Source organism: Protopterus annectens, chromosome 15.part0 (assembly GCF_019279795.1).
Source record: "Protopterus annectens isolate FY-2018-M chromosome 15.part0, PAN1.0, whole genome shotgun sequence".
Classification (NCBI taxonomy): domain Eukaryota; kingdom Metazoa; phylum Chordata; order Ceratodontiformes; family Protopteridae; genus Protopterus; species Protopterus annectens.
This window is the reverse complement of record NC_056749.1, coordinates 495,534,031-495,550,878: the sequence shown is the minus strand read 5'-3', so window position 1 is coordinate 495,550,878 and position 16,848 is coordinate 495,534,031. Positions and strand designations below refer to the sequence as shown.

The 16,848-nt window shown below is 43.7% G+C and overlaps 1 protein-coding gene across 1 annotated transcript in view; it reads right to left on the bottom strand.

Annotated features, from left to right (window-relative positions):
- Positions 1–16,848, bottom strand: part of LOC122789851 (THO complex subunit 2-like) — a 2,067,217-nt gene that overhangs the window by 1,012,738 nt on the left and 1,037,631 nt on the right. The window contains exon 11 of the mRNA XM_044057285.1: positions 6,944–7,116. Coding sequence (XP_043913220.1) covers positions 6,944–7,116 — 173 coding nt within the window. The remainder of the gene's footprint in view (positions 1–6,943; positions 7,117–16,848) is intronic.

The window sequence follows — 16,848 nt, the reverse complement described above, 5'->3', positions numbered from 1 at the left end:
TATTTAGGACTTTATCCTCCTATGCCACTGTGCTAATCAGATGCAATAACATTTGAAAGATTTCTTATGTTCCCATCTTTACTGCTTGTACTCCCCAAGCTCTTTCTTCATCCTATTTCTGCATTATACACTCAGGCTAAGCCTGAAACAGGTCCTATCAGATCAGTGGAATAACCCAGTCAACACATTTACATAACATATAAAGAAATAGGGAACCCACTGGAAAAGGATTAAATAGAAGTTATGTTCTTACCATAACGTTCCATGTTAGTTGTCTTCTTCTCGCCTTCTTCTTGCTGGATGGGTTCACTGTAAAAGCTCGAGAGTTGGTTCCACCGTATCCCACAATGCTAGGCGAGAGTTACCTCAGATCTCGTTTGTAAGCTAACCCCAGCTTATAACAGTATAACTGTAAAACAGAATCCACCTCTAACAACAGGAAGAAAAAAGGGTGACCTACATCCTGAACCAAGAAATATGCATAATAGCATATGACTAAGAAAGAGGTGGTAGAAAGAGAGGTCACGATCACAACTCCTCTAGGTCTGTCCAGGCCAGGGGAAGGAGGGGAGAAGAAGGCGAGAAGAAGACAACTAACATGGACGTTATGGTAAGAACATAACTTCTATATTGTCTATCTCGCCTTCATTCTTGCTGGATGGGACCGTCCCTAGCACCTTGTCCCGGTGGCCTAACGGAACAGACTCCTGAGAACAGTGGAACCAAAATTAGCTCTATGCCTAGAAGCTAAATCCAACTTATAATGGGAAATAAAAGTGTGAGGAGTAGCCCAAGTAGCCGCTGCACAAATGGTGTCAATAGGCAGTCTGTCTTGGAAGGCTAGAGAAGTAGCCAAAGCTCTGGTGGAATGGGCTTTAGGTTTATTAGGCAGTTTTTGGTGTCTAATCTCATAAACAAGGGTAATCAGAGATGTTAGCCATCTGGATAATGATACCTTTGAAACTGGAAGTCCCTTTCTGCTTTCCCAATAGGAGACAAACAGCTGATCAGATTTTCTGAATTGTTTCGTCCTGTCCAAGTAGTACCTTAATTGACGATGAACATCCAAGGCAGTGTAATTTTTGTTCAGACCTATTTGAATACTCTGGGAAAAAGACAGGGAGGTCAATGCTTTGGTTTAGATTTGATGTTGAAACCACCTTAGGCAAAAAGGACGGGTTAGTTCGTAAGGAAACTCTGTCCTTATGGAACAAAAGATAAGGAGAACGACAACTGAGTGCTTGAAGTTCTGAAATTCTTCTAGCTGATGTGATAGCCACCAGAAAGAGAGTTTTCCATGATAATAATTTCAAGGAACATGAAGCTGCAGGTTCGAAAGGGGAAAGAATCAAAGAAGCAAGAACTAAATTTAGGTCCCAAGGAGAAGGAGGATTTCTTATAGGAGGTCTGAGAAGAAAAACTCCTTTCAAAAAGGCTTTGCAAAGTTTGTGGGACATTAGGGCAGATTCAGAAATGCCCACATGAAAATTAGAAATAGCTGCCAATTGAACCTTAAGAGTAGATGGAGATGAACCTGCATGGAAGAGTTCAGCTAGAAAATCAAGGACTAGTTGGATGGAAGCGGTGAAAGGATCTATGTCCTTTCCTTGTGCCCAATATGAGAAGCGTTTCCACTTACTCAAATAAATCTTCGAGTGGAAGATTTATGGGAAGCTATCAATATATCTCTAACCGAGTGAGATAAATGAGGAAGCCTGGCTACGGTTGGAACTGGAGGAACCAAGCAGTGAGGTTCAGAGAGGGAGGCGATGAAACTGACCCGATTGGTGGATCAAAAGATCTGGAACTAGGTCCAGACTCCACGGTCGCTCCAAGAGAAACGATGTAGAAAGGGAACCACACTTGTCGAGGCCAGTAAGGAGCAATGAGGATCAATGAGGCCTTCTGAGCGATAGCTTTCTGTATTACTTGAGAGATCAGAGGGAAAGGAGGAAATGCATACAGAAGTCCCCGGGGCCAAACTTGGACTAGAGCGTCCCTGGTGGGTTGGCCTGGTAAAGGGAATAGAGTGAAGTATTCTCTGCACTTGCTGTTTTGGGGAGTAGCAAAAAGATCGCAGCAAGGCTGACACCACTTGAGAAATATCTCTCTCACTACAGAGTCTTTCAGAGACCACTCGTGAGGCATGAGTATAGCTCTGCTCAACTTGTCCGCAATGTGATTGGACTTCCGGGATGTGCGTTGCTATCAGAAAACGCTGAGAAGAAATCGCCCATTGCCACAGTCTGAGTGCTTCTCGACACAGGGTATGATCTGGTTCCGCCTTGTTTGTTGATGTACCACACTACAGACATATTGTCTGTCTGGATTGCAATCGTTCCTAAGGGAAGAGAGTCTTGAAGGGCTTGCAACGCTAAAAGCACTGCTCTCATCTCCAGAACATTTATGTGCAAGTGGCATTCGTTTGGTTGCCATGTGCCCTGGACTGTCCTGCCCTGATAATGCCCCCACCCGATCAGGGAGGCATCCGTTGTCAGAGTAGCAACCGGAGGAGGTGGAACAAATGGTCTTCCCGACAGGAGCTGGGGGGGAAGACATCCACCACATGAGATGCTTTTGCTGATCATAATGGTGTGAGACATTGGAAGTTCCTGGTATGACCATTGAGAAAAAGCATCCACTGAAGGATCCGCATGTGGTATCTGGCCAATGGGAGGAGAGGTATGGCGCTGCCATGATTCCCAACACCTTTAGAACTAACCTGGCTTTGGCTCTGTTGTTGTTGAGAAGAAGTGACACCAATTTGTGAATGTCTGATATCCTTTGGTTCGTTAGCGTTGCAGACATGTTTATAGTATCTAAATTTGCGCCTATGTAGGTAATAGAAACAGACTTTTCGCAATTTATTGAAATACCCAGTTTTGACAAGCGAAAAGTATAATCTCTGGCCATCAAAAGGAGATGCTTGGTGGGAGCTGTGAGAAGCCAGTCGTCCAAATATGGAAACACCTGGAATCCTTGTCGTCTCAGGTGAGAAGCTACCACTGCCATGCATTTGGTAAACACCGGGGCAGTGGTGAGACCAAAGGGCAGGGCCCTGAACTGAAAATGACTGGTTCCCAGCCTGAAGCGGAGGAATCTTCTGGAGCGTCTGTTCATTTTATGTGATACGAAGGTCTATAGAGCACATCCAGTTTCCTTTGCCCAAAAGGGGAAGAATGGATTGCAGCGTGACCATCAATCTTGTTTTCTTGACTGATTTGTTCAAGACACTGAGATCCAAAATCGGTCTCCAGTCCCCTGTTTTCTTTGGAACTAAAAGAACCTTGAGTAGATTCCGGATCCTTGTTGGTCTGCTGGCACTGACTGAATTGCTCTTTTGCAAGCAGTTTTGAAATTTCCAAAGCTGCTATATCCCTTTGAGCGGTGGAACATCTGGAAGGATTTTTTGACTGATTTGGAAAACGAAGAAAGGGGATAGAATAGCCTTGAAATGATGGACTGTACCCATTTGTCTTGAGTCAGGGATAGCCAGGCTTCTGGGTACAGTGACAATCTTCCACCGACTGCCTCCGAAGATGGGCAGTCGGGCAACACCTCAGGGATGCTGAAAGGGCTTGTCAGGAAAGGCTTCGATTGCCCTGGTTCTGCGGACCCCCTGCCCCTAGGGCGTCTACCATTGTTATTCCCACCTCTGCCTTTGGTAGGAAACGACTCTGTCGTCAGGCGAAGTCCCTTGAGATTGTTTACGGAACCACATCTTCCCACCCTTCTGGCCTTTGGGGTAAGGCCTAGAAGGAGTCAACGGACTCCGACGGCAGAAAGGGTGTTGCCATCAGTCTTGCTCCTCCTCAGGCTTTCTTTCACTTGAGGACCAAAGAGATGATCCATCAAAAGGGAGTTCGTGAAAGACGTCTTGAAAGGTTCCGCAGTTGCATAGCCGCATCCAGAAGGCTACCCCTGTCCCTGCGGCTCTGCTCGCTCCATCGGCCACAAAAGAGAGGAGGCGCACGGAGGAGTTGGATATGGAATTAGGGTAGCCAGCTGCGTGTTCATTTTCTCTTGAAACCCGCAGCTGTAGGTCCTTTAACATTTCACTCGCTTCCTTGATCAAGTCCCTTTGAAGACGAGTGAAATGGCACAGGTAATTCAGCGACGCATGGTAAATGTCGCTGAGAACATCCGTATCCATGGACCTAGATTCCTTGTTAGGTGGATGGACAGGCACTGAAGGATCAGCCAGTTCCTTCTTTGTGGCGGCAGCTACCACCATAGCATCCACAGAAACTCCTTTTGATAAAAATTGCTTGTCTGATGGAGCTGTGATGAATTTGGAGGGTCTCCTGGGAGTGGGGTCCACTGAATCAGGAGCCGCCCATCCCTTCTTAACAACCACCTGCATGAGGGGGTGGGACACCCAGGAGGTGGAAGGGCGAGCCAAACGCCTCAAGATACACAGATTCCGAAGGGTTGCGGGCTGGCCAATTTCCCCTCTGTTTCAGGATCTCCAGAATGTCTGCAAATGAGACATCTTCAGAAGGGGAACGGGGAACCCCCAGAATCATCCAGATCTGTGTCCGACGTGATAGACTCAGGTGAGTCAATGTGCTTCCTCTTGCACTTCCTCTTCCGAGGGGGCTCTTCTGCCAAATGAGGAGAGGCCTCGGAAGAGGATGAAATCCCCACAGGGGCTCCAGAGGAGCTGGCTCTCTGCGGTCCGGGATGAGGGAGTGAGTCCTGAGGCAGCATAGAGGGAGGCTGACGGAGCAGACTGTGGAGTAGAGCCAGGCTCTAACACACTCCGCATGACCTTGAATGCACCCCTGTCAGGCAGAGCCAGAGGTCCCGCCCGAGGAGCTAAGGACCCCTCGGCACCGACAGTGATGGCTCCGAGGTCGATGTCGGAGCTGAACTCGCACCGAGAGGGAGAGGGGTCGGACAAGGGTCCGATGCCACTCACCCCTCGAGCCGACGAGGAAGTCCGGCGCCGAGATTCCTCCAAGGAAGAAAACGGAGCCGACGACGGAGCCGAAGACAATTGTCTCGGCTCCGGTGACCACAGTCTCGGTTCCGACACGACCCGCTCGAACTCTAAAGAGTCGAAGGAGGAAAGAGTTGATGGACCGGGGCAGGCACCGACTGATGAGTCGGGCTCTGAAGCATCTGGGCTAGTGCCTCGGACTTAAGTAGTCGACTCACCACCCTCTGAAGGTCATGATCGGAAAGCCTCGGCGACCTAGAGGAATGAGACCTTTGGCTCCGTTCAGACAGCAGGGAGATCCTGGAGCCGAATGAACGCAGCCAAGAGAAGGTGACCTAGACCTCTTTCTGGTTGTCGGCTCAAGATCTTGTCGGAGCCGACACGGGTACCTCGATAACCTCGGCCGCCGCCACAGAAACTGTGGACTGAGTCTTATCGGCTCCAGCCGGAGCCGATAAAGGCAAAGGTTGAACAACCTGAGGTCTCGGCTCAGAAGCCGGAGCCAAGACCTCGATGTAGAGGGCTTCCCTGTTGAAACTGACAGGGAATCCTCTGGCTTCAACAAGCTCTCAATCAACTTGTTTTTCTTTCCTGCAGGACCCTGGGGCTGAAGCCATGGCACACAGCACAGGAGTCCTGCAGGTGCAAAGGCCCCAGACAATAGACACAAGAAGTGTGAGCGTCTGTCAGAGACATTTTCTGACAGCACGCATCACACTTCTTGAATCGAGACCTTTGCTTCTTTTGACATTTCCTAACTGACAGGTGTACACTAACACACACCCAAACACACAGTTATACCCTGTCAGCAAAAATTAGTAATACTAAAATAATAATAATTTTAGCCAAAAATACTAATACTTAAGTACAAAAGGTTAAAGCAACTACACAAACACTCCCTAGGGAAGGGAAGGCCAAAGGCCCAAAGGAAGAACCAAGTTCTTTTAGTAAGAAAACGGGGAAAAATAGGGTCGGGGAAAAAGTCTCAGTGTTCTACACTAATCTAGGAAGAAAAGAGTTAAAAAGGGGAAAAAAGAGTAACTTTTTGAAGAAAAAGCTAACACTCACCAGGAACCGGTAGAAGCAACCAACCTCGAAGCTGTAGCAGCAAACGAGATCTGGGGTAACTCTCGCCTAGCATTGTGGGATATAAGGGGAGCCTCGAGCCGGTGGAACCAACTCTCGAGCTTTTACAGTGGAGGTCGGCTCCGAACCCATCCAGCAAGAATGAAGGCGAGATAGACAACTTAACATTTATTGTTTGCAAACACGTTCAAATGATTAGTTAGTTTAAAATGAACACATAATTCTTAACTGCAATGCTGATGACATACACAATAAAGACCTGATCGGGCCCAGGCTACAAGACTGACTTGACATGAACAGGTAAAGTGCCAGATGCCAGTGGTACAGATACAGAGGATGGGTTGCCCAATCTGGAAGGGAGGGGTGGAGTCAGCTATACATACTGCCACTACCTTCCAGAGAAGGGGCAGCCGGGGGGGGGGGGGGTCAGGTGTTAACGTAATCGCACAGAGGGGGCATTATGGGTCATCAAGCTGACAGATCATTTGCTCTCATCACCCACTCCAGCAGCAGACACAGGACATTTAAAGGATTGTACAGTTAGGATGCTGGTAAAGCAGAAAATACTCTCAACACTGACTGAATACCCAGAAACCATCTACAAAGTCCCTGGAAAGTTCTCCTCTTTGCTCCAAGTTGAATTCCAGCAGCAGAAAAGCAAATGGGCCCTCTGATCGAAGGTAAAAGTAAAAGTTAGTAGGTACAGGTCCAAAATCACCAAAAAAAAAGTCCACTAAGCATCATTCACTACCACAATATAATAAACCCTTCTACTGCCTGAGGGTTCTCTTACACAAAAGACTGAATACAGAAAAAAATACAAAACCTTTTGCAACACTTATATGTATACAGAATACATTCACTTGCACATGAAAAATTATATCAATGAAAAATAGGCAAATATTAAATATTTACCTGCGATACAAAGGTTCAATTGTGGCATGAATCAAATGGCATAGTGCAACAGCTATTGGTTTATGGGCAGAAGCATAAAATGGTGGCATTTGATCCATAATGTTCTGTGCATGCTGCCAATCGCCAATCTTTAATAATGCTTCCAACAAACCAAGCTTCTGATTATCTGGCATCTGTGTAAGATTAAAAAAAATTGTGACTACAGTTTATTACAACTCTGGTAAAAATTAACAGTTATAAGTAATTCACTCAAAACTATGCCCTATGAGAAAAAGCATCTGTCCTACGAAAATTTCTTTCTTCATCAGCAAAACAGAATGCAAAAATAATGAATAACCCACTTGCAATTTTTTTTATTCAAAAACATGGCTAAAAGGGAAAAAAGGAAAGGTATACAGTTGTGTAAGATGAAATTAACCATAACAGTAGACTTTCAAATAACTACTGCTGCAATAAACTTAGCTCTATGAGCTGCATTCTGCCAAGAATATGATGACAGGACTGCTTCCAAAGGTTCAGAGCACCTTCCATGCTCCAAAACAGTCAAGCAGCCCCAGAAGATCAGACCAAAAATTAAGTTTGGGTGCAAAGCACTTCAGAAATTTCCTGCCAACAGAAAAAAAAAGAGACTAAGCCCTTTAAGAACTATATTATGAGGAATAAAACAAAAATGTCAACACCCTGGCATAAAACACACACACAAAACAAGGGGAATGGAGGGAGCAGCTGCTGTAGGACTAATCATTACAACATCTATTGTTATGGTAAGTTCAACTTACACAACTGTACTACATTCAGTACATTGATCATTGCAGTAGCCTTAGCTATATGGCTGGATTACTACAGCTGACTACATTCGGGAGGTGGAAGAAGAGGAGTCGAGGAGAACCTGGACAATGGTCCTAACAAAACTTGATCTGGACCTAGAGAAGGAATAAAGTTTGAAGTGCTTTGTAAAAGTAGGTACAGAAGAAAAAGTAGCAGCTGCTAGAATATTTCTAGAATACAACCCTTTCCAAAAAGCAATAGATGAAGCCAAGGGCCTGGTAAAGGGGGCTTTGACCCTGCCTGGAAGAGACTTGTTATGGCAAGTGTGACAATGTGAGCTACTGCCAGCTATCCCAGGAGAAGTAGGGCAGTGATGTGCAAAATATGCCAGCACAGCTAGCTGGAGTTTTATAAATAATTACATGTCATTTGTATATCAAACTGATTTGTACTGAAGCTTGTGTTGATAAATGTATTTGCAAAGCTGCAAGTGTCAAAAATGTACCAAAAGTTTGTCGTCCTGGACAGAAAAAGAAATACATTTGTATGTTAGACAATACTATAACTATTGAAATTAATACAGTGCAGCAGAGAATACTGGAAGAGAAGAGCTTAATCTCAGTGCAGCTAACTTTGAAAAATCGTTTGAAATTAAATAACCTGTCAGGCCATAAAATATGGTTTCTTACAGTTCTGACTGCAGCCAGAGACATAACACCTGTGAAAACAAGGACTAGGAATCCTTGTTACTTTGTCTGTAGCAGTGAACTAATTGCTACCCTGGAAGGGTGGCAGTGCTGAAATGTTTTTTTATGGCTTTCAGATGTATTAACATCTTAGCAAAGCTCTGTGTGTATGGTAACACATATTTATGAGATTCTGGTTCAGTTTCTACTGAACCAGAAGGGCCTTTTTAAGCCTAGCCATGCATCCCAAATCTCTTAAAAGTTCTGATACCCTCAACGAGTGTAAGCATGGGCCTGGGAGATGAAAAATGAAACATTTACAGGTTACCTGTTTGGATTAGAGACATAGGTGCCAAACCAGGGATGAATTTCGGGTTTCCCATCCAACTGTCCAAGCTGCACTTGAATTGGGTTAGGGAGGAACTCTGCTTCACATAGATGAGGAGCCTGTTCCATAGACGGGGTAGTTTCTGGTATACATACTGATCTCTCCAGCAGGTCCTATATCACAAGCAAGGTTTAGGTTTTTAGAATGGGTAATTCTGGTACGGTTTGTTTTGTGGATATGCAGGACCACCATCAGAGTCGAGTCTGACAATACCCTGTATGCCAGACACAGATCTCCCCTCAAAAGCCTGTAGGAGAGAGAATACAGGGGATAGGGCCTTGAGGCAGTCTGCATAGGACATATTACTTAAACCCTATATTCTTTTAGTGAGGAACCTCTGTGGGCCTCTATTACATTTGTTTTGCTCATTTAATATTTTCTCATGCCCATTATACTTTTCTTGTGTTCATTTTACTCTAAACATGCTTGTTTTACTTTAAATATGCTCATTTTCTAATTCTGAGGTAGTTCCAAACCCCTTATGTGCTTTTCTGATAATCATTTTATCAACTGTCTTAATTTCAAACATTTTGTTTGCTTAACAATGCATTCTGTGCCCGTGTAATGCTCCATTTCATCTTTTAAATAAAATAAATTGTTTGTGCAAGCTTTCATTACCTTTGGTTTGTTTCTGGCCCTTTTTTCTACTCCGTTCCCTTAGTTTATCTTCACTGTTAAGCCTGTACCTCGTAGCTCTGAAAAGCAGTCTCTGGAATCCTGCTTCTGACACCATGTCACTCGTCTAGTCAGGATAAAACGGACGAATATCTGTGGGTTCTGTTCAAGCAGCTTTATTATGTACAAACATCAGGATTGAGGCTTAATAACTTCAACTTACAAAGTTGTAAACAAACTAGCTATCACACTCATACATGCTCACACTCTGGCTGCACACTCAAAATGGCATTGAAGCTAGCACGTGCTTGCTATTTATATGCACATGCTGCCCTTAGAAATGTTTCTTAAAGGTACCACACACACACACTATTCTAAAATACCAGAATCCCCACTATTAAGATAAATCAAATCAGGAGGTTAATTAAAATCACCAAAGTCAAGTTTGAGGCAAAAAAAAACTACCCAAGCAAAGGATGACCACAAGGCCTTCTTTAGCTCATAGCAATGGACTGAAGTGATTGTGAACATCACCACCTACACTGAAACTGAAGACACAGTCAATCTGATGGCTGATAAATTCAGCTCCAAATTCACAACTTCATCACTACCAGTTATCTCAAGCAGTACAAAATGTTGCAAGCGCTACATACAGTAAAAATAATACTGCAGCTATGAGTCTGGACAATATACGAGAATGCATACTGAATAGAATGAAGCATGATTTATCGATGCCTCTACCAACTTCAGCTTCCACAAAGGGTCTGTGCTAAGTGAGTGGAGTTCAGCAATATTCATACCCCTGTGCAAGGGAGCCCCTCAAATGACAAAAGCAGCTACCGATCCATAAGGTTTACCAGCTTCATATGTAAAGCCATGAAATGACTCGTTATGGAATCGACTAATCAAAAAGACACTGAGAACCTCCTAAGACCGGACCTATCCCAGTTTGTATTTGTCAAACGTAAGTTCTGCTTACTCAATCCTGTGGACATAATCATGAAAGTCACCAAAAAATGTTAGAAGACAAGACCGTACAAACCACCTATTAAGATCTAGAGATAGCTTTTTTTTCACAATACTCCGCTAAGTCATAAGTAGGGAAGCTCACCAAACTAGGAATAAACCCGTGTCATCCACTGGGCTGTCAACTGACTCACAGACAGGACAAAGGAAATCAAGGTATGGTTGCTACCAATAGAGTCCAGCAAGGCTCTGTGCTGGGACCCTTCCTGTGTAGGTGAATGCCAAGGGTCTCTGTCTGACCAAGTCTGTGGACTAATGAAAGTCAGGAACAGTTATTGAATCCCTACATGACTCAGTCACCCTTGCAGGAGGGCCTGTTCCAAACATATAACTGGTGCCATGTCACAGAAACAAAATCCCAAAGTGTTTTATTGTACCCTTTGGGAAACAACCACACTGACAATATGTCCCTAAGAGTTGATCCAGTAGTTCGGGACTTAGGAAAATATTACACAGTACCCTAACATTTGACCAACATGTGTCCACTGTAGTAAGGAAATTCTTCTGTATTACATAGCTAACAGAGGGTTAGATCTAAAGTTGTCACTGTCCCTTTTTACTTAGTCCCCCATCAGGGTTACTGTTCAGTATGATTTCCCCTTTGGCATGCATCTGGCAAAGCGCATGCAACTACTTGAAAGTCCTCACAATTTTCTCACAAAAAATACAGGTCCTAAACACCTGTCCTCCATGACCAACTCAGTCTCTTACAGACTGCTAAGAGGGGACCTGTGCCTAGCATATTAGGCATTTTCTAACTCGGTACTCATGGACATACTGCACACTCATGTGTCAAATGGTAACAGAAGTACTCGATTTAGGGGCTACACCTTTTATGGACCATAAACAAAACGGTATGGAGATGCAGCAACACTTCAGTGCTACCACTTCTCTGGAACAGACTTCACGTCCTTGTAAAACAAAGCTCATTCCCTATCCCTATTCATGTGCAACATAGATCTATGCATGTGCAACAGGAAATATAGCTAAGGACTGTCCCCATTACCACCAATGGACAACAGCAGCACTTAAATCTCTCTACTGTACAGTGGGGTACCCCATACATTTTACCACAGAAATAATCACCATCTTATAAGCATTATACGAATACAGAAAGTACAGTTGTGTACACTTAACATAAATGTAGATGGTCGAGTGTATTCACTGCTGCAGTCATGAAATTTGGGTAATCTGCTGGCAGGTTGCCCTCATTCAGCCTGATTAACAAAGTCTTGGGTCCTGCGTCGGTTGCTGTCCCTTCTTCCATGTCGTCAGGGGTATAAAACATGCAGCCGACAATTACATCAGTTTTTCTTGCCCCCGATGTCAGTTGCCCCCAAATGGGGAGCAAAAAAAAAAAAAAAAATATATATATATATATATATATATATATATATATATATGTGTGTGTGTGTGTGTATATGTATATATGTGTATATATATATATATATATATATATATATATATATATATATATATATACACACACACACATATATATAAGTATATATTTTAAAACACAAAAAATATACCTCCAAACAAAAGCAAATACACCAAAAAGGCTTTTAAGTATAGTAAAAGAAAGGAAAGGCATAGTAAGAGAAAAACAGGGGGCTGGAGGGTGGGTAACCAGGACTGCAACAGTGAATACATTCGAACATCTACATTTATGGTAAGTGTACACAACTGTACTATGCTCATGTTTCACTACTGCAGTCATTACATTTGGGTAGAATCCAAAAGCTATGGTTGGGAGGATGAATTTATACAGCATTAGGAGCAGCTATAAGGCCGTGCAGGACAGCAGTGGGAAAGCCAGCTCTGGATTTAGAGAAGAGAGGTAAATGGTAATGTTTGGTGAATGTATGAACTGAGCTCCAGGAAGCAGCTTCTAGAATGTTTCTGGTAGGAACCCCTCTGAGAAAGGCTGCAGAAGTAGATGCAGCCCTGGTGGAATGAGACCTGATCCCCTTGGGGATAGGTTTACCATGGTGCATACAGCAGAAACAAATACAATGGCTTATCCATTTGAAAATAGTCTGCTTTGAAATAGCCTTTCCCTCTACCCCTGCAGCAAATGCCACCAATAGTTGTTCAGATTTTCTTAGAGATTCAGTCCTGTTTAAGTAGAATCTAAGTTGCCTGTGTACATGCAATGAATGTAGAATCCGCTCACCCTTGTTCTGTGGATTGGGGAAGAAAGTTGGCAGATGAATGGTCTGATTAAGAGCCACACTGGATACCACCTTAGGCATGAAAGATGGATTGGTCCTGAGAGCCACCCTGTCCGGATGAAAAATAATGAAAGGCTCCACTGCCGTAAGAGTCTGTAATTCTGAAATCCTTCTAGCTGATATGACTGCTAAAAGGAAAGCTGTTTTCCAGGAGAGAAATTTTAGGTCTGCAGTAGCAGCTGGCTCAAAAGGAGGGAGAGTGAGTTTTTCCAAAACAAAACTGAGGTCGCATGCAGGAGCTGATGCTCTCCTGGGAGGTCTTCAATTTTTGGCCCCTCTGAGATACTGCATTAGCAGAGGATGAGAGAAGAGGGGAGGTTCTGTGTTGTAATGAGCTGAAATGGCAGAGGCATGGATTTTTATGGAAGAAAAAGATGGACCCTTATGAAGCATCTCAGATAAGTATTGCAGAATTTGAGGAATATTGGGCATTGCTGTGCTTACTCCTTGTGATCGGTTCCAGGCACAGAATCTTTTCCATTTGTCAGCATAAGATTTTCTAGTATTAGGCCTTCTAGCCTCCAAAATGACATCTATCACTGGTTTGCTGAGGAATGCCAAGGGTGAAATTAGTTGATTAGCCACGCTGCAAGATTCAAAGTTTGGAGCCGAGTGCAGAATTTGGTAGTTCTGCTGAGACAGCAGATAAGGTGTCTGAGGCAGATGCCACGGAGGAAGGTGTGACACATTGCACAGGAGTGGGTACCAGTGTTGGCAAGGCCGGTCTGGAGCAATCAGAATCATTTTTGGTTTGTCCTGTTTGACGTTTAGTAGAACTTTGGAGAGCAGAGGGGGAAAAGTATAGACTGATAAGTTTTTCAAGCTGAATGATAGAGCATCCACTTTCCAAGCTTTTTTGTGATGAACTCTTGTGCAGAAGTTGTCCAACTGATAGTTATGGGGTGAGGCAAAAAGATCCAAGTCTGGGTTCCCCCATTTGCGTGTCAACATGTTGAAAACTTGTGGTTCCAGTTTCCATTTGTGTGGGTCCATAAGATTTCTGCTTAGTTCGTCTGCCAGAGTATTTAGCTTTCCTGGCAGGAAGTGAGCTTGTAGTTGTATCTGATAGGTCAAAGCCGTGTTCCACAATGCCATGGCTAGTCTGCAAACGGGGTAGGAATGTGCACCCCCCTGCTTGTTTATGTACCACATAACTGTGGTGTTGTCTGTCTATCAGTAGTTGTCCTGTATGAAGGTAGTCCTTGAAGGCTGTCAGAGCATTCTGTACAGCTAGCATCTCTTTCTGATTGATATGTAGGTGCATTTGATTTGGGCTCCATTTGCCCTGAATGCACTTCCATGCCAGATGAGCCCCCCATGCATAGTCTGATGCATCAGTAGTTAGGGTTTGGGCAGCAGGGGGTGCTGTGAATGACAGTCCCTTGTTTTGGTGGCAGGCCTCTGCCCACCACAGGAACTCTAGATGCAAGCAAGGTATAATAGGAATCATTGTTTCCAAGCTGTGACAATGTTGACTCCATAAACTTTTTAAGTACCACTAAAGTTTCCTCATATGCAGTCTTGCATATGAAATTAGAAGAATGCAGGAGGCCATGAACCCCAAGGCTTGCAGAATTTGTCTTGCAGATAGCAGAATTATTGTGGCCACCTGTTTGAAGTAAGTCACCAACTGAATTTGCTTTTCTGGCATAAGGTAAGCCATCTGGGCAGTTGTATTCAAGCTTGCACCCAGGAATGTAATTTTTTGAGAGGGTACCAGCTGTGAATTCTTTTCATTTATGGTGTACCCTAGACAAGTTAGAACCTTTTTTACAAATGCCAGATGCTTTAGAAGAATGTCCTTGTTTTCTGCCTGAATTAGACAATCGTCCAGGTACAGATATATTTGAATATTTCTTTGCCTGCAAAATGCAATTACTGGAAACAGGCACTTTGTGAAGACCCTGGGCACAGGAGATACGCCAAAGGGTAGTGCAAAGAACTGGTAATGCAAGTAACCTGCTTTGAAGCGGAGGTATCTTCTGCAAAATTCCCTGATTGGGATATGCAGGTAAGCCTCTTAAGTCTAGAGTTGCCAACCAGGCATCTTTGCCTAGCATAGGTAGTAACTGTTGAAGAATCAGCATCTTGAATTTTGGAATGTCCAGAAATGTGTTTAGAGTGGATAAGTCCAGAATTTAACGCCATGATTTGTCTTTTCTGGGTACCAGGAAAAGTCTTGAATAGAAACATTGTCCCTTTTCCTCTTCTGGTACTGGTTGAATAGCCCCCATGTTCATGAGGGAAAGAACTTGTTTCTGGGCCTCTGCCCACTGATTTGGGGGCAGAGCTGGCTATCCGTTTGGGATTGGCAACGTGTGGAAATGAAATCTGTATCCCTGGGATACTATATTTAAAACCCATTTGTCCTGGGTAATAAGTTGCCAGTTTCATGCAGGAAGAGCCAGTTTTCCCCCCATAGGGACGGCTAAAAGGTAAGTGCTTGGTGATTGTAGAGGAAAGTCAATGAGACTGTTTACCATAGGGAGGTGACTTGTTTCCAGATTTGGAGGTGGAGGCACCCCATTGTTTTGTTCTGAAAGTTCCTTGCGACTGAAAGCTGGAGCCTTTGGAATGTCTGGATTTGACTTCAGCGACTCTCGAGGGGACTGGAAAGGACTATTTATTAGTAGGCCAGTGCCTACTAAATCTTGGAGGTTGCACTTGTAAGAAATCTTTCACGGTTTGCATAGATTTAGCTTTATCTTCCATCTTTTTTAACACTTCTTCAGCCTTATTACCAAAGAGACAGTCCTGTTGTAAAAGAGCATCCAACAATTTTGCTTTAACATGGTCAGGCAGAGTTTGCTTTTTGAGCCAAGCAAGCCTTCTTAGCATAGATCCAGTTACAGCAGCCCTGCAAGAGGCCTCCAGGGAATCAAAACCACACTGCAAAGTATGTTTTCCAACTTGTTCAGCTGAATGTAATAAATCCTGCAAATCTTTATTTTCAACACAGTCACAGATTAACATCATTTTCTGTTTAAGTAGTCCCATGATATGCTGTTGATATTTAAGCATATGAAATTGACAGTTTAACCTTTTACCCCATCTATCCAGCGCCCTGGAATCTCTATCAGAAAGGGTAGGATTTTTAGCAGTAGATGCCTTAATGCCCTAGGGAACCTGAGAAATGGTTTCAGGATCAGCAGAAGGATTTTTGAAAAGGAATTTGTGGGAGTCAGGAACCCTGTAGTATCTGTCTGGCTGACTAGGAGTCAGAAGCAGAGAATCAGGAGTCATACTAGATTCAGAAAAAACATCAACAATGTCTAGAACAGGAGGTATAGCCAAAGGCCTATGTTGAAGAAGAAGAAGAAAATCCCCAAGTCTCTCTTTAGATTCAGAGAAATCCTGACTTTCCCAGTGGAAATGTTCCCTTAAGGTATGTAAAGTTTCTCCAAAAGAGAAATCCTCAGGGGAGAAGCAGAAGGAATGGAATCTTCTGCGTCAGTGTCCTCATAAGTAGGTATAGCTAAATCCTGTTCAGTAGAAGAATCAGAAGAAATAGAATCCTGATCAGAAGATTCATAATCAATGTCTTGCCTACGCCTCTTAGCAGGAGGGGGTTGGGCTACCCCTGATCAAGGTAATTAAATCTTCAGCCATTTTGATCATTTGCTTTTTAGGCATAGGGGCCTGCACACGTGGCCCAAGTGCGTTTTTTTTTTTTAGACATAGAAGTAGATTTTGGCCTTAGTTTTGAAGATGTTGGTTTAATATACAAACCTTTAGGTCTGAAAACGCCCTCAGAAGTCGGTGCCTGCACAGCTGCTCTAGACCCATCTAAGGTAGAGACGTCCGCGGGTTCAGTACTTAAAGCATCTCACGGCATACCAGACTCCAAATGGGTCTCAGTAGAGGCCTGCAAATCAAAAGTAGCGAGCATCAGGGGCTGCGAAAGCGCCTCACTGAGTACCGGCGAACTGGCTTAGGAGAAGCGCCGTCGTCGGTTTTGGACCTCGACTGCCTGTCTCTGTCTTTTTCTTTGCGTTTTTTAAATATTCCTACAGTCGGATTGCAAATCAACGTCATTTCTGGATAGTTAAAATGTGAGCCAAAATATTTAGAAGCAAAAGTGTACCAACGTTTAATAGTGTGTTGATAAACTTTTGCACAAAACAGACAACAAGGTATGTTATGATCAGGGCCTAGCCAAGGAATTCAGTACAAATGAAAATCCTTATG